This window comes from Scylla paramamosain, chromosome 9 (genome assembly GCF_035594125.1).
Source record: "Scylla paramamosain isolate STU-SP2022 chromosome 9, ASM3559412v1, whole genome shotgun sequence".
In the NCBI taxonomy this organism is placed as follows: Eukaryota; Metazoa; Arthropoda; class Malacostraca; order Decapoda; family Portunidae; genus Scylla; species Scylla paramamosain.
This window is the reverse complement of record NC_087159.1, coordinates 16,714,594-16,741,536: the sequence shown is the minus strand read 5'-3', so window position 1 is coordinate 16,741,536 and position 26,943 is coordinate 16,714,594. Positions and strand designations below refer to the sequence as shown.

General features: G+C 37.0%; 1 protein-coding gene across 7 annotated transcripts in view; it reads left to right on the top strand.

Moving 5' to 3' along the window:
- LOC135103692 (multidrug resistance-associated protein 1-like) overlaps positions 1 to 26,943 on the top strand; it is a 117,539-nt gene that overhangs the window by 22,611 nt on the left and 67,985 nt on the right. For 3 of the 7 annotated variants that reach the window (XM_064010271.1, XM_064010266.1, XM_064010265.1), the window contains exons 4-19: positions 6,237 to 6,374; positions 11,822 to 11,941; positions 12,215 to 12,408; positions 12,903 to 12,923; positions 13,352 to 13,546; positions 13,818 to 14,001; positions 14,452 to 14,620; positions 14,937 to 15,088; positions 15,558 to 15,695; positions 17,763 to 17,930; positions 19,884 to 19,968; positions 20,781 to 20,983; positions 21,566 to 21,742; positions 21,900 to 22,067; positions 22,386 to 22,569; positions 22,804 to 22,921. In XM_064010271.1, coding sequence (XP_063866341.1) covers positions 6,237 to 6,374; positions 11,822 to 11,941; positions 12,215 to 12,408; positions 12,903 to 12,923; positions 13,352 to 13,546; positions 13,818 to 14,001; positions 14,452 to 14,620; positions 14,937 to 15,088; positions 15,558 to 15,695; positions 17,763 to 17,930; positions 19,884 to 19,968; positions 20,781 to 20,983; positions 21,566 to 21,742; positions 21,900 to 22,067; positions 22,386 to 22,569; positions 22,804 to 22,921 — 2,414 coding nt within the window. The remainder of the gene's footprint in view (positions 1 to 6,236; positions 6,375 to 11,821; positions 11,942 to 12,214; positions 12,409 to 12,902; positions 12,924 to 13,351; positions 13,547 to 13,817; positions 14,002 to 14,451; positions 14,621 to 14,936; positions 15,089 to 15,557; positions 15,696 to 17,762; positions 17,931 to 19,883; positions 19,969 to 20,780; positions 20,984 to 21,565; positions 21,743 to 21,899; positions 22,068 to 22,385; positions 22,570 to 22,803; positions 22,922 to 26,943) is intronic. The other 4 variants (XM_064010267.1, XM_064010272.1, XM_064010269.1 and 1 more) reach the window with 4 other exon arrangements.

The window sequence follows — 26,943 nt, the reverse complement described above, 5'->3', positions numbered from 1 at the left end:
ATTCACAAGCAGACAGAATATACCACAACTTATATTAAGTGGCAATGCAACAACCTTCATCACTGTTGCCAATTACATAAAAGAAATTATGCAAGATCCTCAGATAACCAATTATTTAACATTAATCAGTTGTGAATGGAATTTCATCTCAGCTTGAGCCCCCTGGTTTGGTGCCATATGAGAGAGGTTAACAGGGGCAGTAAAAAATGGATTAAGAAAGGTCCTTGGCAAGGCTTTTATCACATTTGATGAACTACATACTATCATATTAGAATCCACTATAAATGATAGACCCTTAACTTATGTTAATAGTGGCATCAATGAAATCAATGTCATAACTCCTTCATAATTATTAAGAGGCAGAAGACTGAAATCCTTTCTTAACCAACTTTCTTCAGAAGAAATATCTGACCCATCCTGTGGTTCCATCCAAAACTTAAAGGAAAGAATCAATTATATAAACAAGTTACCAAATTATTTGTAGAAAAGGTTAGTTGCAGAATATCTTTTATCACCAAGGGAGTCCCATAGGTGCATAATTGCCAAGAAAAGTGTAATATGGTCATGAGCTGGAAACATCATCCTCATTCATGACAATGGGCCACGGTCCATCTCTCTCTCTCTCTCTCTCTCTCTCTCTCTCTCTCTCTCTCTCTCTCTCTCTCTCTCTCTCTCTCTCTCTCTCTCTCTCTCTCTCTCTCTCTCTCTCTCTCTCTCTCTCTCTCTCTCTCTCTCTCTCTCTCTCTCTCTCTCTCTCTCTCTCTCTCTCTCTCTCTCTCTCTGTACATGAGGCAAGGAGATAGAGGAAGAGTGAAGGAGGAGGTTGGGAGGATGGGGAGAAAGTAGAAAGAATAAATATAAGCAGCAAGGGTGAGGAGTGAGTGAAGAACTAGAGGGAGAGAGGAAGTATTGAGAAATAAGTATTCTCTTTTCCCGTTCTCTACTCCTTTTTGTTTTTTCTCTATCCATCCTCTCATATTTATGCATCCATTTTCACTCTCAATCAGTCTCATTCTATATAGCAATCCTCAGGATTGTTCTTATTCTCTCTCTCTCTCTCTCTCTCTCTCTCACATAGAGAGATGGAAGAAGGGAGGGATAGAGGGAGGGTGGGTGAGATGGACGGAAGGAAGGAGGGAGGGAGGGAAGGGAGAGGGAGGTTATGGGGAAGGAGGGAGGGAAGGAGAATGAGGGCAGGGAAGGGGGAGGAGGGCAGGAGAGACAGAGAGAGAACAAAACATACACACATGGTTTTAGATGTGATGGTAGTACCACACACCCACAGTGCTGCATCACACCAGATGTGAGGACAAAACACACACTCTTTTAGAGATTTTGATGAAACTTTTGTTGTTGCCTTAGACATCAAAAGCTTTTGATAGAGTCTGGCACAAAGCTTTGATTTCCAAACTACCCTCCTATGGCTTCTATTATTCTTTTTTGTAACTTTGTCTCAAGTTTTCTTCCTGACCATTCTATTGCTGCTGTGGTAAATGGTCATTGTTCTAAGTCTGTTAACAGTGGTGTTCTTCAGGGTTCTGTCATGTCACCCACTCTTTTCCTATTATTCATCAATGATCTTCTAAACCAAACTTCGTGTCGTTTCCTATCCACTCCTATGCTGATATTCTGCACTCTTTCACGTCTTTTCATAGATGTACAGCCTTTCAGGAAGTAAACAGTTCACACAGGGAAGCCATGGGATGCCTGAATTCTGATCTCTATAAAATTTTTGATGAATTCTGTTCTCTCTTAAATTTGTGATTGGAGCAGAGCAAACTTGGTATTGTTCAATGCCTCAAAAACTCAATTCTTCCATCTATCAACTTGACACAACCTTCCAGCAAACTTAGTATTGTTCAGTGCCACAAAAACTCAATTCCTCCATCTATCAACTTGACACAGCCTTCCAGACAACTGTCAGTGACACACAACTGTCCTCCTCTTCTACATTGAATATCCTTACATTACTTATAATTTAAACTGGAAACTTCACATCTCATCTCTAGCTATAAAGTTAGGCATTCTGAGTCGTCTCTATCAGTTCTTCTCATCCATCACACCCAGCTGCTGACTCTGTACAGGGGCCTTATCCATCCATGTATGGAGTATGCTTCACATGTACAGGGGATTCCACTCATTCTGCAATTTTAAACAGGGTGAAATCAAAAGCTTTTCATCTTATCAACTCCTTTCTTTAACTGACGGTCTTCAGCCTCTTTCTCATTGCTGTAATGTTGCATCTCTTGCTATTTTCTACCAGTATTTTTACACTAACTGTTCTGATCTTGCTAACTGTATGCCTCCCCTCCTCCTGCAGCCTCATTGTACAAGACTTTCTTCTTTCTCTCATCCCTATTCTGTCCACCTTCCTTATGCAAGAGTTAACCAATGCTCCCAATCATTCATCCCTTTCTTTGGTAAGCTATGAACTCCCTGCCTGCTTCTGTATTTCCTCTTTCCTATGACTTGAACTCTTTCAAGAGGGAGGTTTGAAGACACTTTATTATATATATATATATATATATATATATATATATATATATATATATATATATATATATATATATATATATATATATATATATATATATATATATATGCTAAAAGGAAAAATACTTAAGTGGATGAAGGATTATCTCCAAGGTAGGGAAATGAGTACAGTAATCAGAGATAATAAATCAAGTTGGTGCGAAGTAACAAGCGGAGTACCACAAGGGTCTGTGTTGGCACCTATAATGTTTCAGGTCTATATAAATGATATGAGGGTGGGTTTAAATAGCTACATTAACATTTTTGCAGATGATGCAAAATTGATGAAAGTAATAAAGAACCAAGAGGATTGTGAGGAACTACAGAGGGATATTGATAGAATTTATGAATGGAGTAAACGATGGAAATTAGAATTCAATATAAAGAAGTGCCACGTAATGGAGATGGGAAGAAATAAAAGGAGACCTTCATGGGAGTATAAGATGGGAGGAATCACAATACCAAAGAGCAAAGAAGAAAAAGACTTGGGAATAATAATTCAAGACACACTATCACCAGAAAAACACATCAATGGAATATTTGGCTCTACATATAATTTGCTAGCAAATATCAGGGTGGCATTTAATTACCGAGACAAAGAAATGATGAAGAAAATCATAACACACATGATACGCCCCAAACTGGAATATGCAGCAGTGGTATGGTCTCCACACAAGAAGAAAGATATAAGGAAATTGGAAAGAATACAAAGAACAGCTACGAAAATTATACCTGAATTGGAAGACCTAAGTTACGAGGAAAGACTGGAAGAAATTGGATTACCAACACTGCAAGAAAGAAGGGAAAGAGGAGACCTGATAACAATGTTCAAATTAGTAAATGGCATGGAGAAGATAGACAGAGATGACCTAGTTGTAAAAGTGGAGGAAGGAGATAGACGTACAAGGGGACATATGAAGAAATTAAAGAAGAGTCATTGTTTGGGAGATATTAAGAAATACGGCTTTCTGCATCGAACGGTTGAAATATGGAATAACTTAAAAGAAGAGGTGGTTGCGGCAAAGAGTGTGCACATGTTTAAAGAGAGATTGGACAAATTCGGGTATGGAGACAGGACTAATTGAGCTTTGGCTCGGACGCTGTACTATACAACTAGGTAAATACAACTAGGTAAATATACACACATGCACACACACACACACACACACACACACTACATTTTTTCTTTTCAGTAAATTTATATTTTTTTTTTCCGCCACAAAACATCTTTGTAAAATACAGATGTCTTATGCAGAGGTTCGTCTAATGTGCTGGCAAATACCGTATTGTATTTTATTTTTTTCAATGGTAGGATTATGTCAGAACCATCGTTCCAACAGGAAAATTAATGGTGATAGGAATTAGTTCAATTAAAGTATAACAATCCACCATATAGGAATTAGTTCAATTAAAGTATAACAATCCACCATATTGAGTGGATGAACCAATGAGGATTCGGTTCTGGCAGATCCAGACTTCTGGAACAAAACTGTTCTCAGTTTGCTTCACATTCTGGGAGTCAGTCACATTCAAGCAATGGTCAGATAAACATATCTCCTCTTTCATCCAAGTTTGACTCCATCTTGCAATCAGTTTGCATCAATGCTCCATCCTGGCAGACATTCCACCCATACTCTAGCTAAGTACTTTGTTTAGTAACAGGCCTGTGCTGACAGGTACTTAGCTACCTGTGTGTCTGCCTAACTCAAGGTAAATATTTATAACCTGGCCTTAGCCTATAAATGCTAAGTAGCCACAATTGACTGCATCACAGCATCCCCAACATTTCAATGGCAGGATGCACCTCACCATAGTTTCTTCTGTTCTTGTAATTGTATTAAAACCAAAGGTCACTTCAGTCTGTGGTAATTTTCTCCTACTCCTGCATTTGAATAACTCAGAATAACACAAGATGAGATGCTCTACAGTAAAATAGGACATTAGATACATGTCTGATATCTATCCGAGTGTCCAACTTCCATCATATATCTCATAGCTTTAAAGATAAATATGACAAGTTAACTTTAAAAGATGGAACATTATGAGCTCAACTCAGTCTTGTAAAAATAAAAAATAGGTAAGAACATTAGGTAGGAACACACGAGAAATCCCATTTTGTAAAACTTATATGAAAATGCAGTGGCGTGATAGATATCATGTGTGAAGGATGTGATAATATTTTACTTAACTTCTTGTATGATTTTCTAAATTCATACGGTCATATATATATATATATATATATATATATATATATATATATATATATATATATATATATATATATATATATATATATATATATATATATATATATATATATATATATATATATATATGCACACACACACACACACACACACAGTGGAACCTCAGTTCTCGAACTTAATTCGTTCCTGAATGCCGTTCAAAAAACATCTAAAAACTGGAGCTATTTCCCCTATAGGAATAAATGTAAAATGGATTAATCCATTCCTAGACACCAGCAACTTATGACAGACACTCCCACATCCAAGATGGTTGCTTCACATCTCCAGCTCACAAATTATATATCCAGAAAGGATGTAATGAATGAACATAGTGACACAGAACTCATCAGAAGATACTGTTTAGACCGATCTAGTGATGAAAGCCTTACAGAGGGACACAGAGAGGAGCAACCCACTTACCGCCAAAATGAAGGTGATCATAATCCTTAGACATCTTGATGCTGGGCAAAGCACTGGAAAAATGCAGTTGTGCAGTAGTGATGGTGTTGGGGGTCATTGAGAGAGCCACAGGATTTAGGATTACTCCTGAGCACTGAAAACTTTGTTTACATTGAGACTTTTCAACAGGATCACATTTATTTTATTTCAGAGATTGAATTACTGTCTCCTCCGTGTCTCTCCTCCAAATATTTAAAAATAAAGTAGATATTTATAGAAACTATAAAATTAGTAATAAATGCTAGCTATTGGTATGTCTCTTAGTATTTGAAATCAAGTAATTTTGTTCTAGAACCAAATTATGGTACCACAACCGAAGCAATAATGTGTTAGAAAATTTGTTCAAAAACCGAATTGTTAAAAAAAGATGGTGTTCGATAACCAAGGTTCTAATATATATATATATATATATATATATATATATATATATATATATATATATATATATATATATATATATATATATATATATATATATATATATATATATATATATATATATATCATCATCATCATCATCACATCATCATTATCATCTAATAACTAATGTGCCATAGTGTTCGTTGTTGTTACCCTGATTTGTATGACAGTAGAATTACATATGGTACTATACTAGATAATTTTGCAAGCATGTAGAGTGTAGAGTTTCTTTAGAAATACACCATATACAAATCCATAAGTAATTGTACTGGGCTGATATTCAGAGATGACATAAATCTTTTTGAATATTAAGTGATTCATTTAACTGTATTTCATTCACTCCAAGCCTTTTAATGATATTCTGTAAAATATTATTGAAGATGTAGCATATTCTTAAGTGCACCACTAAGTTCATGTGATTTAAAAATTATCATTATCACTTCCACCATTCTAAACTCTATCTTTTGCTTTATTGAATGTAAATCATAATGGACAGACTCAGAGAAATAGAAGATGACTTAAAATGTACTGTTATATAGATTACAAAGCTATAGTATTAAAAATGTTTTTCTTTTACAGTTTTTACAGTCTGCAGTGGTACTGGTGGAGAGGAAAAGGGGGTTTCAGAGCTCAGGCTATCTCTTCCTCTTTTGGCTGCTGTGTGTAGTGTGTTTCTTGCCAGAGTATGTGTCTCACATCTCTGCAGGTCCTTACCAGGTCAGTGTATTGTATTTTCCATCTCTTTTATGTGTTTTGAATGAACATGTTTTTGGATTAGGCAGGAACTGTTTTTTCTATTCCTTATCTTCTGTATGTATTTAGCAAATTTTAGTTTATCATTATGTTGTGCTATTAATTTCTTTATATCCCATAAACAGCATTCTTGTTATTAATACAATTTTTAATCAAGGATTTTGTATGCCTTACATATATTTCTCAAAGTATTCAGCAATGTAAGATTTTTGTAAGATAGTTAAATATAAAGTTCAACAGCGTGTAAAATGACCCCTACATTTGCCACTCTGTTTTCCACCCAGTCACATATTTGTTGATCCCTTGATAGTCCATGGGCTAACAACCAAAATCCTTCTTTGGGAATTTTCTTGATGGTGATTTTTGGATACCTGTAGGTGCAGTCTTTCAGATTCAGGCTGTCTGCCACATGACTTTTGGTGATTTTGGCTTGTAGTCCAATTTTAATAGTATTTAATGGGATAGGTTATTTATGTGTGATTTTGTTATTATATCTTAGTGTATGTGTTTTTAGAATTAAAAGAGATACTTGTGGGTAATTTTGTCATATTTGTATACAAAAAGAGGGGGGTACACTGCATTTGAGGTCATCTAACTAAAGTATCTGGAGTATTGTGATGAAACTTTGCAGGTAAATAGGCATCTATGTTGCCTACATTTTGTACGACCCAGAACAAGGTAAGTATACTTATATGTATACTTTTATGTATATATGTGCGTATACGTTTAGTGACACTTAAAATTACACAGCACTATTTATACATAATCAATCACACTCATTTTGTGGCTGTGAATAGTCTTTTGTTATGCCTATAGTCTTATGGAAAGTATTCTGAAACTTTTGCCATATAGAAAGGCATGATGGCATTTCTTTTATTATGTAAATTGAACGTTTGCATAAAATTGTGTTTTTTGTCACTTTTTCTTCTTAATACTCCTAGCTCCTTTACCCTATCAACAATATCTAATCATAGGTCCCCAGCTACTTGTACAATCAACATTCCGTGTACTTTTCATATAAATCTGATTGATTTTAGATTTTATGCAATTAAAAAAGTGACAAAATTTATCAAACGGAGATATGATCAATTTAAAAATATAAATGTGTGTTACTGCCTTATTTTCTCACCAATTTGAATGATTTTCATATATCTTAGTCTTTATCATAAAGAGGTAAAGTTGGCAAAAGAGGATTAAAATATTTTAATTATAAGTACTTTACTTTTAGGAATAACTAAGTTAGGTACACAGATGGCACCATCAGAAAATTCTGCTTTTGCACTTTTGTCAGTTTGTTTATATCAAACCTCACTGCTGGGGATCCTCAGAGAGCCTAAATCATTTGAAAGAGGTTTATTTTAGCCAGCAGTAGGTGCCTTCTCTTCCCTCATTAGACACCCCTCACCATCCTTATGATGTTAGGCTATGTAGGAAGTACAGCACCTCTGGCTTTGTATGATGTCTCTTCTACTTTCTTCTTTCTCTCTTCTTCCTGTATATTCTTGATCTTTTTCTTCTTCCCTTTTTCTTTACATTCCATCTTCCTCTTTGCATTCTTTACTCTAACAATGTCTTTTTCTTTTGCCACATTTGCTACAACCTTACCAAGTCCCTCCACCTCAGCTGCTGTATGCCCGAGGTTGAACTTGGCTACACCACAATGCACACCATACAGCATTCTTTTCAGTCCAAAGAATTTAGTCTTGGACAATTCGCTCCAAATGACACTATGCAGGCTTTCATTGGCATTTTGGGTGTCTCCTTCACAACTTGCTAACAACTGAGGGGTCACAATACGCTGGTAAATAGGAATGATCTTTGCCACAATATTGGGACATAGTGGAGTGTGGATGTGGTCTTTGTGTGAAAGTATTGGCTGGTCATTAGCTATTGCCCTTTGCACAACAGTCTTCCCTTAATGGACAAATGCTGTGCTATGGCCGCTCATCATTGCTTGCACAGTGCCACAGTGCACAGGTGGTGGTGGTGGTGGTGACTGATTTGGTGACAGCATTGGAGCAGTGATGTTTTTCTTCAACTCTTTCATATGCTGCTTCCTCATCTGCTTTAAGTTTCTTTTGTTCTTTCTATTGCCCATGATGACTAGAAATTAAAAATATGTGGTAAATAAGGTAAATAAACACCAGGAGCCAGAAAAAGTATAATGTAGTGGAGCTCATAGGCAAACATCCACCTACTCTGAGAGTTCAAGGATGACATGTCGCCGCCGCTCGCTGCCTTGCTGGCTCTCTCTCTCACCTCTCACAGGTTGACAGACATGCAGCTGTACACAAGTGAAGTTAAATTTGAATGAAAATTCGCCTTTATTCTATGCGCATAGAAGGTTCCAACTTGCCATACCCCCTCCAGTGGATTAGGACCTTTAACATAGTCCGTTTAAACCTGCACCAGATATTTAAAACTCACACTACGAGGAAAACATTGCTCGGAGATTATTTCTAGATGGTATAAGAACATTTTGAGCCCAGTTTTGCTAAATGCTATATTTTACCCAAGCATCATGTACCTCCTTAAAAAAATAAATAAATAAATAAAAGCAATAAATTTTCCTTGAGGTGATTTCTCCTGAGTAGTAACAAAAATGTGTTCTTATTGCTGGGAAATACTCAAAAAAAGACAGATCAGTCAATGAGTAAATAAGATCAAATCTGTTATAATGTGATAGCCCTTGCAATCAATCATTCAGTACATAATTCTATAGAACATAGGTTTTGTTTCCATTTACATACTCTTTATTAAGCATAAACATTTCTAGTCATCACAGTCATAAAGAATGTCTGTGAAGTTGTTCAGTTCCACACTTTACTCCTCACGATTCACCTCTTCCTCCTCTGTAGGTTCCACTAACACATCAGCCAATTTCTCTGGCATTAGTGATCCACTGCATCATTTAAGAAATAGATCATGCCATAGCTTGTCAAGTAATGTATAAGGTGAGGACCTTCGGTAAAGTAAGCATGTAAATTGTTTTAGATTGATAAAACTATTTTTATGTATGTTAGGGCTACCTCCTAAAGCTTTGAAGGTAGAAAAGAACTCAGGGTTCTCCCTCAACAATTTCAAAGCCAGTAACTTCCCTTTCTTACAAAGGTGCTCACTGTATCACATCCAGGATATTCATGTAAGGATGGCAAGACTTCACAAACTCCTGTCCTGCTTCTTCTATGACTTTTTACACATGTATCAGGCATCATTTACTACCAGTCCCAGTATCAAACAACAAAGGCTGGTCTATCTGTTGTGCAAACTTCAGCAGTAAGGTAAACACATTTGTATCAGGTGATCTGACAACAATCGTTTTGTTCACTGCTGGGTTATCAGCCATATGAAGTACATGCAGGATTATTCTGCTGTCTGCTTCCTCCTTCATCGACTATTTCTTCTTCTGTGATGAGTCCATCTCAACTTGTGATGCAAGTGCAGTCAAGCCCGTTCACAGAGAAAACAGTTCTGTCCTTCAATTTCATTGCATACTTGTTTTTTTTCCACTCTTCCAAGAGGGATTGGAAGAATTGTGTTCTGAATTAGGCATAAATTCCTTCCAGATGTGTGGCACTTTAGTCAGACTACCTTTGAGCAAATAAGGCTTTGAGGTTCCTCTACACTTCCTCTCACAATATTTAATGGAACATGGTTTGTAGGTGTCTGTGACAAAATCAGTACAACTTGCTCTGGGCAGTTGGTCAAACACCTTTTCAGCCAATTCACCAAATGTTGATGGAAGTGCTACATGAGCTTGTAATACAGAATTTCCATCGATAATACAGTTCATAGTCTATAATTCTAGTCTTTATGCAAGGACATGTTCTGTTTCCTGAACATGGAGCAGCTTGGCCTTGTCGGTTCTGACAGGTGCTCTGTCTGCTGTTGCTAACAACCAAGGAACAGGTCCTAGTGTATACTTCATCACCCTCTCCATGTCTAAGTTATATTGTGTAGCCAGTAATGCAACTTAACCTAATACATTTCTTTCTGCTTTGATTTGTTTGGCCTTCTTTTCTTTGGTTTTTGACAGTAGTATACTTTACAGTAGAAGCAAAGGTCTTGAAGTTTTCCCTTTGGATAGGATCATTAAAGCTTTTCTCCTTCTTGACAAGTCTTTCTTGGATAAAATCATTTGCATTTCTGTCTGATTTCTTTCTTTTCTTGAATGGTCCAAAAACTATGATCATTTAGTGGCCTTAATTTATCTGATTTGTTTGAAGTATAATGAGTGATGTAGGTCAATTGGATTGTTTTTGATGATTTTGCTTTTGCCTCCAAAGTGGATTTAAACTTTAAAGGCTTTTCATCAGAGACTTTCCTTGTAGCAATGGTTCCTTTTCTTTCTCTGAAAACCAAATAACACATTGATTAAATTAAGAAATATTAGTCCCAGTGTAATACTGTTTTTAATACTACAATTATTATCACTTTCAAACTATCAAAACGGAACTCCCTGAACCAAAAAACCTATGACTACATGCATCACACATATTTAAAGAAATAAAAACAAACATATAGTTTTTGGCAAACTGATTTATAGACACTTTCAGAATGGCTGCCCTCACTGCCTAAATCACCAAAAGCCAGATGGCAGACAACCATAATTCATAAAGGGGTGCTCCATAGTACTGAAAAAACACCACCATGAAAAACCCCTGGGGACGGGATGGGGGGTTAGGGGCTGTTCCATGGACTATAAACAGAATTCACTTCTAAGATTTCTTAATTATTCAGAGAAAAGCTATGAGATTAATTGTCTATCACTGTTTTCCTTCTGTGGTTTGAATTAAGAAGATAATTTGAATCAACATGTATAAATAAGAACTACAGTAAAATCCCTCTTATCTGGCATCAACGGGACCGCCGACATACCAGATACTTGAATATTGCCGGATACTTGAATGGAAGTGAAATTATGTCCACAATCACCACCCTACACTCATGCATCTTACCATAACAAAGATCAGCTGATCTTAATCAGCAGCTGATCTGATCAGCTGCTTAAGTGTAAGCACAACACGCTTCCTCTTTTCTACAACTTTAGGCATGATGAAGGCGTCAGGTGATAAACAGTGCACACGCGGGACTGAGTCACTGAGTAAACACAGTGCAGTGGGCCGCGGGTGGTGCGAAGCAGTGCACTCTGGTGGCGAGGGGACAAAGTATGCCTTGCGCGGGAATTTTAATAGATTTTATGAGTACACATTGATTTTTTATTGATTTTAAGGCTCGGGGAAAAATGTGCCGGATACTTGAAGCTGCCGGATACTCGAATGCCGGATGAGAGGAATTTTACTGTAATTGTGTTATCAGTCCTTAATACTTATCATGATTATCGAGATTAAGCCTAAAACAGATTTGCCTCTATAGATTTTACATTGTATGAATCGTGTTTTATGTTGCAGGAGGGTGAAGGAGTTAATTTTGGTACCTTCATGGTTTTCTATCCAGTTACTGTGGGAATTTTACTGATCCACTGTTTTGGAGATGCCCCACCACGCTATGTTCATTACCCACGAAGTCATGTGAGCATCATCTGCATCATCTTGCAGCTTGAAAAAATGTCTTGGTTTTTTCAAACATTCTGATGACTATTATGATTCATATACAGCTTACACAAAATATAAATATTTTTGTTATAGTAGGGAGCACAGCCTTGAAACATTGAAATAAGAAAAGCCCTTGGTCATAACTATTTACCTTAAGATCCATAATATTTCAAAGCTGAGATGTATTTTTATTTTTTATTTATTTATTTATTTTTTATTCATTTATTTATTTATATTTTTCTCCATCAGAAATACTGCCCAGAAGTAAGTGCGTCCTTCCTCAGCAAAATAACGTTTTCTTGGATTAACTCTCTCATTTGGAAAGGGTACAAGCAACCTTTAGAAAATGGTGATCTTTGGGATATCTCCTATGAAAATGCTTCCAGTACAATTGTGGACAAATGGAACAAAAGCTGGAAAAAAAACTCTGCCAAAGCCTACAAGTGAGTTTACTCAAACTTTAAAATAAAAATTTATATAGATAAAAATAACAAAGGATTTGGTGGACTATACTGCTAATAATGAGCTAAGTGTTATACATAATGGTTTTCATTAATAGTGATTAGTTTTCAGTTATAATATCCATATCTTTCTTCACAATCTTAATCTAACTAACTGAGAGAATCTGTTCAAGATAATGGTATACTCAAGATTATTCATATTGAGAGGATCAGACCTGTGGTATAAGATAATAATAAGAGCAAGGCTTAGTTCTTTTCATTTGTTTATTTCTTATATATATCTTGTTTGTGTATTATTCTCAATTGTTGTTTGTCTTAAAAATTACATTATAATTCATGTTGTATTTAGAGATGTTCCATATTGAAATTTTTAGAATTCATTATTTATTTATAATGATTGCTCCATATTTAAAATGCAATGACCATATTCATTAATAATTTTGTATCACCTTTTCTATTTTGTCTCTTGTATTCAGAAAATTTTGGGACAATTTTGGGTGAGTGAATTCCAGTGCTGTAGATTTTTTTTATGTTTAAACCATTGATGATATTGACACATCTTAATGATTAAGTCAAATTATTGTAGGAAACCTAAACTTTGTCATGAATTTATTGTAAGATCCTTTCTGCAAAATTCAAATTCTTTTTATTATTATTATTATTATTATTATTATTATTATTATTATTATTATTATTATTATTATTATAGTATTATTATTATTATTATTATTATTATTATTATTATTATTATTATTATTATTATTATTATTATTATTAAATTAAAATCGTGTTAATAAAATTAATGTTGAAAGGCTAAATGTGGTTGAGTAACTAAAAAGGCTACCAATAATTATTCATTACATGTTTTATTGTTAGAATATTAAAATCAGATGTTAATGCAGATTCTTTTACTCTTTCTCAACAGCAAAGGTCAATCACACACCTACGCCACCTTTAATAATACTGATCAAGTAGAGTTGTCAGGTCAGGCAGGTAACAAGGAGCATTATCTCTCCATTCTTCCCATTCTGGTAAAGGTGTTTTCATCGTCATTTTGTTTTGGAGCTTTTCTCAAGTTTCTTCACGATGTTCTACAGTTTCTCAGTCCTCAGATCCTGAGGTCAGTCTTTGAAGAATTTTCTCAATTATATTTGGAATATTACAATGCTTTTATTTTATGGTGTACTGAACTTTTTTTTTCTGTGGAGTCGTCCCTATGAGTATTTCCTCAAAAAAATATCATAGGTTCATTGTTACTAAATCTGAGCTTATTGATGTGATATTCCAGTGAACAGAGTTTGCAACCATTGCCATGCTTGAGCCTATATATTATTGCCAATGATTTTCATGATATTTATTCAAAAGTTCCATGCTCAAATCATGTATTTCAGTGCACTCATCACTTTTACGGAGAGCACTCAGGAGGAAGCGCCAGCTTGGCATGGTATTTTGTATGCTGTGTTGATGCTGGTGTGTGCTCAGTGTCAGTCTTTCCTACTGGGGCAGTATTTTGCCTGGATGATGGTAGTTGGTCTTCGGATGCGCACTGGAATTATCTCTGCTGTTTATGGCAAGGTTGGTTGAAACAGACCTCAATGTTTGAACATTTTATTCATATCTTTGTTTATGAAGGTGTTGAAATTCAAACACATTGAATGGGACTACAGTTATCAGCAATGATCAAATTTTCCAAATAATACCTTTATCCTATGAATTACTGAATATTGACTTGAGTAAAGGAGCTCCTCTTTTTCTCAATTATTGCCATCTTGTATGTTTGAGAGTCAGTTAGTTGTATGATGACTGTACTGTATCCTCAGCATTATCTTTGTTTGATATTTGCTTTCCTTTAAAATTTTACCCAATCCTTGCCCTTCACCATCTCTTTCATATTTACCTATGACTATTTCAGCCACCTCCTTTATCCTATGTTATTGTTCACTTGGCTCTCCTACATAATTTTAAGAATGAAAAATAGTAGTGTTTAACATATGCATCTTCAAGTGATTATTTACTTGCATGCAGGCAATGAGAATCTCCAGTTCAGCCAAGAAGGAATCCACAGTAGGGGAGATAGTGAATTTAATGTCCGTGGATGCTCAGCGCTTCATGGACATCACCACCTACATTAACATGCTTTGGTCAGCACCTATGCAGATTATCTTGGCCATATATTTCCTATGGAACCTCCTTGGTGAGATTATAAGTTGATACTTTCCTTTCATGTTCTCACAGTAACAATCTGTAACTAAATTATATGAGGTTGTGGAAGGGCACCTAAAAGTGTGTATTTTTTAGTTTTTAGTTTAGATATAAATTCAGATTAGATATGACTTGATCAGTTCAGAAGATTTGAAATGCTGATTTTATATGATTAGATTTGTGAGCTTTAACCATATGTGTATTTTTCTTGTCATTGCATTCCCACAATACCAGACACTAGGAAAATGATAGGTAAGAGTGGCTGCTTTTTGTGTTTGTATAATAATAGTTTGTTTATTGCTTTACAGGGCCTTCTGTTCTTGCTGGATTAGCTGTGATGATAGTGCTTATCCCTATCAATGGATTCATTGCCAACCAGACAAAGAAGCTTCAGATAAAGCAGATGAAATTGAAAGATGAACGTGTAAAGCTCATGAATGAAATCCTAAATGGCATAAAGGTACATTATTGTGGGTTAGAATGTCATATACTTGATATACTTGAATGATAGCTAAAGGTCCAGAAATTCTAGTCACCTGATTTTTTTGAAATAGGTAAGTTTTAACTACTAGAATTATTTATATTTTCGGTTTTCATGAAATCTTAATACAGAAATTAATGGTAGTGCTTGCCTTGAATCTCTTTTCATTGTTCATTCCTCCACTCCACAACCATTGGTTCAAACCTGACATAGAAGCCATCCATGAGAGACTTGTTAGTTGCTGCACTGAAAGTGATATTATTAGCATAACTACAATAAACTGTGGATGATGGAGGAGAATCATATAAAATAGGTAGTCAGTTGAAGGAAATATAAATTCCAAAAAGAGACATATGCAGTGGATGCTGATGTTAGATTTGTGATCAGTGAATATAGTGTGAAGACAGAGATTCATGTGTGAATCATCTTTGCACTTTACTACCCATAGGTGCTGAAACTGTATGCTTGGGAGCCATCATTTGAATCTCAAGTGACATCAGTGCGAAACAAGGAGGTCAAGGTACTGAGAGAGGCAGCTTACTTCAATGCTGGCACCAACTTTATCTGGAACTGTGCCCCCTTTATGGTGAGCAATTCCATTTCCATTAAAACAAAAATTATAGTCATTAATTGATGAGCCAAACATTTTCCTCATTGCAGAAACTTTCAGTAGTGAAATGTGTCTGATGAAGAGGTCTCAGTTCTTTGCAAGCATAAAGTTATACATCCTTTATATTTTTTTCATTCAGTTATTTAAATTTATTGGTGATTATTCTGTCCTTTGCCCTTCTCATTCCTTTTACCAATTCCTTATGTATGACTCATTTAAAAAAATTTTTCCTCATTTGGCCAAATCATCTAAGAATAGTACTTTTATGTATTCTGTCTGGATACATGGCCACAGAGGCAGCAGCCAATACTGTTCTGCACTCCGCATTGGGATGGGTGATCTACTGTAATGACAGGATTAGTATGGGAAGAACACCAAGATGCCTTCCTCTCTGGTGAAAAAATCTGCAAGAAACAAATGAATGATGGGTAGGAGGAAGAGGTGCAAATTCCTAGGTGATGACGTTCAGTGTGTTTACACAACCCCATTTAACCCACCCCAAAAAAAAAAAAAGAAGAAGAAGAAGAAGAAGGATTGACAACAACGTTTAGGGAGAAACAATCATGAGAGACAACAACATATACTGTTGAGGTATAATATCCTGGGAGAAAATTGCTCTCATAATGGACCACCCACTTCCAGCGTGGTATTATAACATTCTTCCTGCCGGGCAGGAATTTATCTCTCTCCCTTAAAAGGGAGAGAGATAAATTACCACAAGGCAGTTCAAACGAATCCTCTGTGTCAAAAAGGATGTAGGGGATGCCCCCCGCCACCACCCACTCAATCACAGTAGCATTTATCACAACAATATGAATACAGACAAGTGCCCGGCACACTCGAACAGGAGAGTAATTCACCACTTACTGTACAAGAGCTCAGCCTGCACACACAGGCAGTCAAGGAGTCACACCCCTGGATGTGGAATGCGTTATAATTAACTACACTCACTGGTAGACTACTATGGAGACTCCTATGCTACTTAGATAGGCTGGGGTGTACGGCCAGTAATTACTCACTTACCCCCTTAAAGCAATTGACCCATCTAGCTTTAATACTTATCCCCTTAAAGCAATTGACCCATCTAGCTGTAATCCCTTCCCTGTTTCCTCCGTGTGGTTGCCTTCTGACCATACATACCTTATGTGATAGCTGGACTATGACTGACTCAAATGCATGGGAAGCAATATGGAATGCTCTCCCATTCTGCTACTACAGTGGGGGGTGGAGTGGTGATATACACGCACACACACATGCCTGCTGCCTCGTGCACACTGCGAGCTGACACAATCAGATATTTTTCTTCTGAAAATTTTAGTGACTAAACTATGGGGGCTGGGTGAATACTGATTACTCTTTAGTCAAGGGCAACTCTTCTACTAAATACTGGGGGAGACTCAAATCAAATGCACAATGGGAAACAAGAAAAATTGCTTGGGGAATACAAGTGACTGTATGAGTGAATGTTATACCAAGAGCTGCAGGCTGAGCTACATGTTGGAGTTCTCATCCCCAGCCTCTCTCTCTCTCTCTCTCTCTCTCTCTCTCTCTCTCTCTCTCTCTCTCTCTCTCTCTCTCTCTCTCTCTCTCTCTCTCTCTCTCTCTCTCTCTCTCTCTCTCTCTCTCTCTCTCTCTCTCTCTCTCTCTCTCTCTCTCTCTCTCTCTCTCTCTCTCTCTCTCTCTCTCTCTCTCTCTCCCCCCCCCCTTCCTTCATTCCCTGCTTCGTACTCTCTCCTTTCTTTCATTCATTCTTAACTTCTTATCTTCTTTCTTCATTCTTCTTTCTACATTGCCACTCACAACAATATGTAAAGCAATTATGATAGGATGTTAAAAGAAAATAGTTAAAGACAAATGTAAAAGAATGGGTACTTGTTTACTTTGGAATACATTTTATATTAAGATTATTATTCTGCTCTTTTACTGTATTCTAACTCATATATATGTGAGAAAATCTCAATTTTGTTATGTTTATTGTCCATTTATATTTGCCCCTAAATTGGTATGTTAAACACTATCCAACACCAATATTTCTTTCTCCAGGTATCAGTTGCTACCTTTGCTGTGTATGTTAATGTGTCTCCGGATAACATTCTGGATGCCAAGACTGCCTTTGTCTCCCTTTCACTTTTCAACCTCCTGCGTTTTCCTTTGGCCATGCTCCCCATGCTGATTACTAGTATGGTGCAGGTATGGCATAGAAAGCACAAGGCAAGAATGAATATGATGGTGCATAGTGCATACTACATTTAATTCTTGCATGATGTTTTGTAATACAGGGTGTCCTGCAAGTTAATGTACATACCTTAGGATGTAATAGTTCAAGTAATTCTAAGATGAAAATACTCTATATACATATGCTGTGTTTTACTTTATTTTGCAAGAAATTAATGTTTAAGTTGTGTGTTGCAGGAGCTGCTCACCTGGATGAGCCTATGCTTCCCTCCCTCCCACCCTCCCTCCCTCTTCAGCTCACTACTTGAGTGGTACTGTGTTGCATAAAATGATAATTTTTTGTGTACGATCCTGCCACTTGAGTAGCAAGCCAAGGAGGGAGGGAGAAAGGTGAAGGTCCACCTGGGCTAGTAGCTCTTGCAACACACAACTTACACATTAATTTCTCACAAAATAAAGCAAAACACAGCATACGTGTATAGAGTACTTTTTTTTTACTTAGAATCACCATATTTGATGGCCTAAAAGATACACCTCAGTTTGAGCAGGCATTGAAAAAAAAAAAAAAAAAAAAAAAAAAATATATATATATATATATATATATATATATATATATATATATATATATATATATATATATATATATATATATATATATATATATATATATATAAATATATATATATATATATATATATATATATATATATATATATATATATATATATATATATATATATATATATATATATATATATATATATATATATTTATATATATATATATATATATATATATATAAACAAGTGGCCTTAAGCTCTGAAAATGAAGTGAAGGGTTTCATCTGATATTTGAAGCCCTCTCATGTTAATTTTCAGATCCTTATTAGATCCCAATATTGTACATTTAAAAACATAAATATCTGCTAGGACCTACCAATACTGGTCTTTAGACCAATCCTACTGTGAGATGTAAACAAATATGGGGTAGGCAGTGACATTGTCCAGTCCTTAGACCAATCCTGCTATGAGATGTAAACAAATGTGGCATAGGCAATAACATTGTCTGGTCCTCAGACCAATCCTGCTGTGAGATGTAAAGAAATATGGTATAGGCAGTGACATTATCAGAGCCCATAGCAGTAATAAAGTTTTTACGTTGTATTTTTTATTATTCTACACGTAATTCTAGTTGTAATATTTTAGTACATTTTCAAAGCGTAAGGATGTATGAAAACAGATTTACCTTATCCTCTGCAATGTATTTTTATATGAAATATTCAGTTCAGACCACCACCACAAACTGCCCTTCCTCGTAATGCTCTCTTCACTTATAAAATTTTTTGTTTTGTTAGTTAGTAAGCTATTTTCTAAAAAACAATAGTTTCTCATTAACTTCAAGTTTAGTTGAACATGTATGCAAGGTAAGAATGTTAAAAGATAGGTGCAATTTCAGTTGTACAAAGGTGTCTTACCTCAAGGAATAATGGCATCATACTAAAGAACGTTGTGAATCTTGTGCATGTCGCTAGGTTTGGTGTGTAACTGACCATGAGTTTGTTTTAGTACATGCAGTGTTCTTTTATGTGAATTACCAGTATGACCTGTTATACATTGTTACCTTGCAAATAAGAGTTGTTTTTGCGGCTTAGAATCAATCATCATTTTATTTACATGTGCGAAGATGTTTGGGGTTTGATGTAATGGCCAATGTTGCCATAGACTTACCACTAACCACTGCCCCAAAGCTGAACCCTTGGTACGTCTTATAAGCTATCAAATACGAGACATAAACAATCATATCCTAAGGTGTGTACCTTAACTCACAGGACATCCTGTATAGTTTCATGAACATTTCATGATTAAATATTCTATATACTTTTTTTTTAGACAACTTTATTATTATGTATCACTGCATAGATCATGATTTAGTATTGAACATGCTGTAACATGAATTTCAGATCACATGTATATTTTTTATTATTTTCAGGCACATGTCTCCTTGAAGAGAATCAATAGATTTATGAATGCAGATGAACTAGACCCAAACAGTGTGCAAGGAGATCCCACATATAGTGAGCCTCTTGAAGTTCATTTTTCTAGAGTTTTTAAAGAATGTTTCATGAATAAAATATTATCATGTTATTCTTGATATCATTCAAGAATTACTTAAGTTCTAATAATGCTTTTGAGTTCTCTTAATCACAATTAGCATCTATCAAGATTGAGGATACAGAGATCTACTAATATTCAGCTCCACCAGTCTGATAGCCAAAAAATTACACAAAGTAGCTGAATCAGTCAGTTAGTCAGTCAGTATTCAGGAACTATACATCCCTAGTGCTGAGGTCCTGATAAGGTTCCACAGGGCATCAGATGACTGTTTCACAAAAGGATAATATTTGAATGATTGTGACCACAGAAATCCCAGATGGCATTGATTAATTCTGTGGTAGTATATATTATGTATGGTTAGTGACTGGTTGAGCTGAGGTAGCTGAATTTCCTGGAACCAAAGCCAGCAATTTTCATATTGCTGCTGCCTACTACTAGCCTCACCATGAGTAGTGCATTGTTTTCTCATAGTGATGCCATTGCCTGTAGTAAGCTGTAGTCTCTCTCTCTCTCTCTCTCTCTCTCTCTCTCTCTCTCTCTCTCTCTCTCTCTCTCTCTCTCTCTCTCTCTCTCTCTCTCTCTCTCTCTCTCTCTCTCTCTCGTTTCTCTCTCTCTCTCTCTCTCTCTCTCTCTCTCTCTCTCTCTCTCTCTCTCTCGTTTTTCTTTGTTCACTCACTTTTCATTATTTCTTTACTTTTGGAAAAAAACAAATCTATCAAATTATAATTTGTAGATGTCAGTGGAAGAGTGCACTTACTATTCTAATTTTCAGAACATCCAATTGTGGTAGAGAATGGGACCTTTGCCTGGGGTCATGAGGAGGAAGACAGCAAACCAGTACTCAAGGGTTTGAACCTCACAATACAAACAGGTTCCCTAGTAGCTGTGGTGGGTACTGTTGGTACTGGTAAATCCTCCCTTTTGTCTGCCATTCTTGGTGAAATGGAGAAGCAGAGTGGCAGAGTAAATGTTAAGGTGAGGCAAGGAAAAAATTATTGGTATATGATGCATATGGCATGTTTTGTTTTGGATATATTCCTTTGAATGATAGATTAAATGCTACTTATTTTGTAAAGAAACTAAGAAGAATATCCCAAAACAATATTTTTCTTACCGGGTAATGGTTTTGAAACAGTGAGAACAAATTAAACTTGTCTTAGAATTATTATGGAGATTAGGGAGGATGGAAGGTCTTAGTAATTGAAAAGTGTACTAGATGATGAGTATGGGAGGTAGGATTTAAAGCTGAGCATCTTTGTTGCAGAATGTCTAAAGATATATACTTTGAAAAGCTATGGATGTATCCAGAGCATGTACAAGAAAGGATACTTCTGAAAATATTGCAGAATCAAGTATAGGTTTTAAAAAGGTTGGAAAGCTCTTAGTGAGGAAAAGAGAGCATAACAGTTTGCAAGGCAAAATGAATGAGAGAATTCAATTTTTTGTACATTTCCTCCCCTTCCATTCATAAAAAAAAGCTTCTATTAATGAATTATGATTGTCTTTACTGTGTATACCATAAAAAGACTGATTTTATTTTGTCCATCCTATCTTCAGGGCAAAGTGGCCTATGTGGCCCAACAGGCATGGATTCAGAACACAACCTTAGAAAAAAACATCCTTTTTAATCAGCCCAAAGTGGATGATGTGTATGAGGCATGCCTACGGTCATGTGCCCTACAGAGTGACCTTGCTATCCTCCCAGGTGGTGACCAGACTGAAATTGGAGAAAAGGTAGTGATTACATGTATCTTATGTTTCCTTTTTGTATTCTTTTCATAAATATTTTAATTTGTCCTGTGAAGCATTAAATGAGATATGTTTTATAAGCATAGATTATGGTCATGACTTAGTTCTCACTTTCTCGTGATCCATCCTTGATGTTTTCTAGGGGATCAATCTCAGTGGAGGCCAGAAACAGAGAGTTAGTCTTGCACGAGCTATTTACTCTGATGCAGACATCTTCCTGTTAGATGATCCCTTGAGTGCTGTGGACTCCCATGTTGGGAAGCACATCTTTGACCACGTGATAGGCCATAATGGTATACTGAAGAACAAGGTAAGCCTCTCTCTCTCTCTCTCTCTCTCTCTCTCTCTCTCTCTCTCTCTCTCTCTCTCTCTCTCTCTCTCTCTCTCTCTCTCTCTCTCTCTCTCTCTCTCTCTCTCTCTCTCTCTCTCTCTCTCTCTCTCTCTCTCTCTCTCTCTCTCTCTCTCTCTCTCTCTCTCTCTCTCACCTGAGTTCCAAGTGTATGCATGAGAATGATTTTCTGCATTTAACTATGATACTATTCTGTAGTACATTTGAATGTATTCATAATGTCTTAAAGTTACATGGTTGAACATAAACATCTATAACTGTATTTTTATATTCTCTCAGACACGTGTGTTGGTCACCCATGGGCTAACATACCTCCCACAGACAGACAGGATTATTGTATTGAAAGATAATCAGATAAGTGAACAAGGCACATTCAAGGAGCTCTTACAGAAAAAGGGACCATTCCAAGAATTTCTTCTTCAGTATCTTGCTTCAGATTCAGAGGAGCTTGATAACCTAGAAGGTAGGTACCTTTTCTGGAATATTATTGTTAATCTGGCTTGTTGCCATCAGTAGTGGTAATGAAGATTCTCTTTCCATTGTACATGAGTATGAAATTAAGTGTACTACAGTTGACACATTTGTATTTAAATGTCCTCTCAAGTATCAGATAATATTTCTTTCACATTGATTTTAATCTGAGCTCAATGTAAATTTAATGATGATGCTGATAAAATATTGTTACTCAAACTTATAGAGCTGGAAGATATCAAGCACCAACTGGAGAGCTCCCTTGGGCGAGATGTGGTGGAGCAGCAGTTGGTGCGTGAGAAGCGAGCAAGTGAGAGTGAAAGCCTTGCAGACTCAGATTGCAGGTTAGTGTAACTGTTAATTTTTATATTTTTATCAATGCAGATGAAGACAATGTACATAAGTGAAAATAAAAAATAAAAACATGAGTGGGAGACTGCCACCTGCAGTAGAGTAGACACTTTCGGTAGATACCTGCCAAAATGATAATTACTCCCAGTGAGTTTTAAAGCACTGAATCAAGGGGTGCTGTAAACTTATTAATAACCCAGCTCACTGAAAGTTTCCCTTTAGTGTCTTACAACACAAGGTGGTCAGTCACAGCCTGCCCTCTAAAGACAACTACTCTCTTCCTTCACACAAAACTACATGCACCTAATTACACACACACCCTTCACTCAAAATCCTAAATTCAATATAGTGACTCCTACACCAGCCTTGGAATCCTCATCTGGGGAGAGGACCTCAAATGTTCCCAGATCAGACTGTTCTTTTGGTATTGACCCTAAGTGTTTTCACACCGCCCCTCCCTCAACTTTTCTTCATTAACTTCAGCAACAATCACAGCCTTAGATCTAGTTTTCAATCTCTAAAACACCACCTCTCCTCCACTAAGCCTCATCTTTTCCTCTCCAAACCACAGTTGTCTAAGGCAACTGACACTGTCTTCTTCTCTGTTCCCTCCTTATCTTCCATATCCCCATATCCTTCTCTTCATCCTATTCCTCCTCCATCAGGGAGGGGAGATTGTAAGGGGGTACAGTTCCCATCTTCCCTTGTTCATGCCTTGTCCTCTTACCCTCCTCTCCCTCCCTCCCTCCCTACATTCTCTCTCTCTCTCTCTCTCTCTCTCTCTCTCTCTCTCTCTCTCTCTCTCTCTCTCTCTCTCTCTCTCTCTCTCTCTCTCTCTCTCTCTCTCTCTCTCTCTCTCTCTCTCTCTCTCTCTCTCTCTCTCTCTCTCTCTCTCTCTCTCTCTCTCTCTGTGTGTGTGTGTGTGTGTGTGTAGGGGGTGGGTATATTTACCTAGTTGTGGTTTATGGGAGGGGAGTAATCTCAGTATCTCGTCTCTATATCTATCCAGTTTGGTCTTAAAAGTCCTTCTCTTCATCCTATTCCTTCTCCACCAGGGAGGGGAGATTATAAGGGGGTACAGTCCCATCTCTCTCTCTCTCTCTCTCTCTCTCTCTCTCTCTCTCTCTCTCTCTCTCTCTCTCTCTCTCTCTCTCTCTCTCTCTCTCTCTCTCTCTCTCTCTCTCTCTCTCTCTCTCTCTCTCTCTCTCTCTCTCTCTCTCTCTCTCTCTCTCTCTCTCTCTCTCTCTCTCTCTCTCTCTCTCTCTCTCTCTGTGTGTGTGTGTGTGTGTGTGTGTGTGTGTGTGTGTGTAGGGGGTATATTTACCTAGTTGTGGTTTATGGGAGGGGAGTAATCTCAGTATCTCGTCTCTATATCTATCCAGTTTGGTCTTAAAAGCATGGACAGTTATGGTATCAACAACGCCTTCACTGAGTTTATTCCATTTGTTCACACTTCTACGGGGAAACTGTGTGTGTGACAATTACTGATGGATAAAGGTAGTGGACAAATGTCTCTTACTTTTTTTTACGTGTGTGTGTGTGTGTGTGTGTGTGTGTGTGTGTGTGTGTGTGTGTGTGTGTATATATAGAGAGAGAGAGAGAGAGAGAGAGAGAGAGAGAGAGAGAGAGAGAGAGAGAGAGAGAGAGAGAGAGAGAGAGAGAGAGAGAGAGAGAGAGAGAGAGAGAGAGAGAGAGAGAGAGAGACTCACTCAAGTGCATAAACACACAACTGCCCATGAAACTCTTTTCTGATAACTTCGCCTTTCCTCCTCTCCTGATTTATTCCTCCTTCACCCATCACCACCCCTTCTGTAATTTACTGCCCTCCAACCACCCCATATTGTAAATGTGTGTGTGTTTGTGTGTGTGTGTGTGTGTGTCGTACACCCAGAAAAACAACTGCCTCATATTTCTATGACAACTGAAGGGTTGACTGAGAGAGAGAGAGAGAGAGAGAGAGAAATTATAGTATTAGAAATTAGATAAGTTACAGACCTACACTGTATATGAGCAATGCACATTTTTAAGCATCCAGAGCAAAGTGGTTAAATTGCAAACTGGAGTATAACCTGACTCTCTTCCTTTTTGCGGAAATATCCATTCTTTGATATTTAAATGTTCATCACCAATGTTCACTGACCATCCTGGTGAACTAGCCTTTAACTTTGCTATCCTCCATGACTTAAAGCAGTTAGTGCAACACTACTTGTATTCCTAACCGTCTTGGAGATACACCCAACATTCTTGACCTTTTCCTCATCTCTAATCCTTCTGCTTATACTGTTACCCTATCTTCTTCACTGGGCTCCTCTGATCACAATTTCATATCTGTATCTTGTCCTATCACTCCAATCCCTCCTCAGGATTCTCCAAAGCAGAGATACCTGTGGCATTTTGCCTCTGGTAATTGGGGGGACTTGAGGAGGTATTATGCTAATTTTCCATGGAATGACTACTGCTTTCATGTCAGAACCCCACCTCTGTGCCGAGCACATAACAGAGGTGATAGTGTCTAGCATAGAGGTGTACATTATTCACTCTTTCTCTCACCCTAAACCTTCCAAACTCTGGTTTAAGGCAGTGTTAGTCTATTTTCATGTTATACACAGTAGAGAGGTGGCCCACAAGAGGTACTTGAGTTTTCCATCATCTCATGCACTGAATCTCGTTCACTTTATATTTCTGCCAGGAATTATGCCAAGTCTGTTCTCCAACTAGCCAAAACCTCTTCTTTAATAGGAAGCGTCAGAATCTTTCCTTGATCTAACTTCCCTCATGACTTCTGGCACCTACCCAAAAACATCTCCAATAACTTTACTTCTTCATTTTTCTTTCCTTTATTTTAATCTGACAGTACCATTGCCATCTCATCTATCTCTAAAGCTCAACTCTTCACTCAGACTTTTGCTAAAAACTCTGACTTGGGTAATTCACGGCTTGTTCCTCCTTCTTCTCCACCTTTTGACTACTTCATGCTACCCATTAAGATCCTTTGCAGTGATGTTTTCCCTCACTGGCCTTAATCCTTGGAAGGCTTATGGACCTGATGGGGTCCCTCTTATTGTTCTCTGAAACTGTGCTCCTGTGCTTGCACCTTGCCTAGTCAAACTCTTCCGACTCTGTCTATCAACATCTAGCTTTCCTTCCTGCTGGAAGTTTGCCTACATTCACCCTGCTCCTAAAAAGGATGATAGCTCTCATCCCTCAAACTACCATCCTATTTCTTTAATTTCCTGCATCTCTGAAGTTTTTAAATTTATCCTGAACAGGAAGATTCTTAAACATCACTTCACAACCTTCTGTCTCATCGCCAGTATGGGTTCTGTCAAGGCTGCCCCTACTGGTGATCTTCTGGCCTTCCTTACTGAGTCTAGGTCATCCTCATTTAGGAATTTTGGTTAAACTTTTGCTGTTGCCTTAGACATATCAAAAAGCTTTTGATAGAGTCTGGCACAAAGCTTTGATTTCCAAACTACCCTCCTACAGCTTCTATCCTTCTCTCTGTAACTTCATATCACGTTTTCTCTCTGACCATTCTATTGCTGCTGTGGTAGACTGCCATTGTTCTCTTAAGTCTATTAAAACTGGTGTTCCTCAGGGCTCTGTTCTGTCACCCATTCTTCCTTTTATTTATCAATGATCTTCTAAAACAAACTTCTTGTTCTATCCATTCCTATGTTGATCATACCAACCTGCACTTTTCTATGTCTTCATAGTCGTCCAATCCCTCAGGAAGTAAACAACTCATGCAGAGAAGCCACAGAATGTCTGACTAAAATTTCTGATTGGGATAGAGCAAATTCAATAATGTTCAATGTCTCAAAAACTCAATTCCTCCATCTATCAACTTAACACAACCTTCCAAATAACTATTCCCTCTTCTTCAATGACACTCAGCTGTTCCCCTCATCCACACTGAACATCCTTAGTCAGTCCTTTACTTATAAAACTGGAAATTTCACATCTCATCTCTAGATAAAACAGCTTCTATGAAGTTAGGCATTCTGAGTTGTCT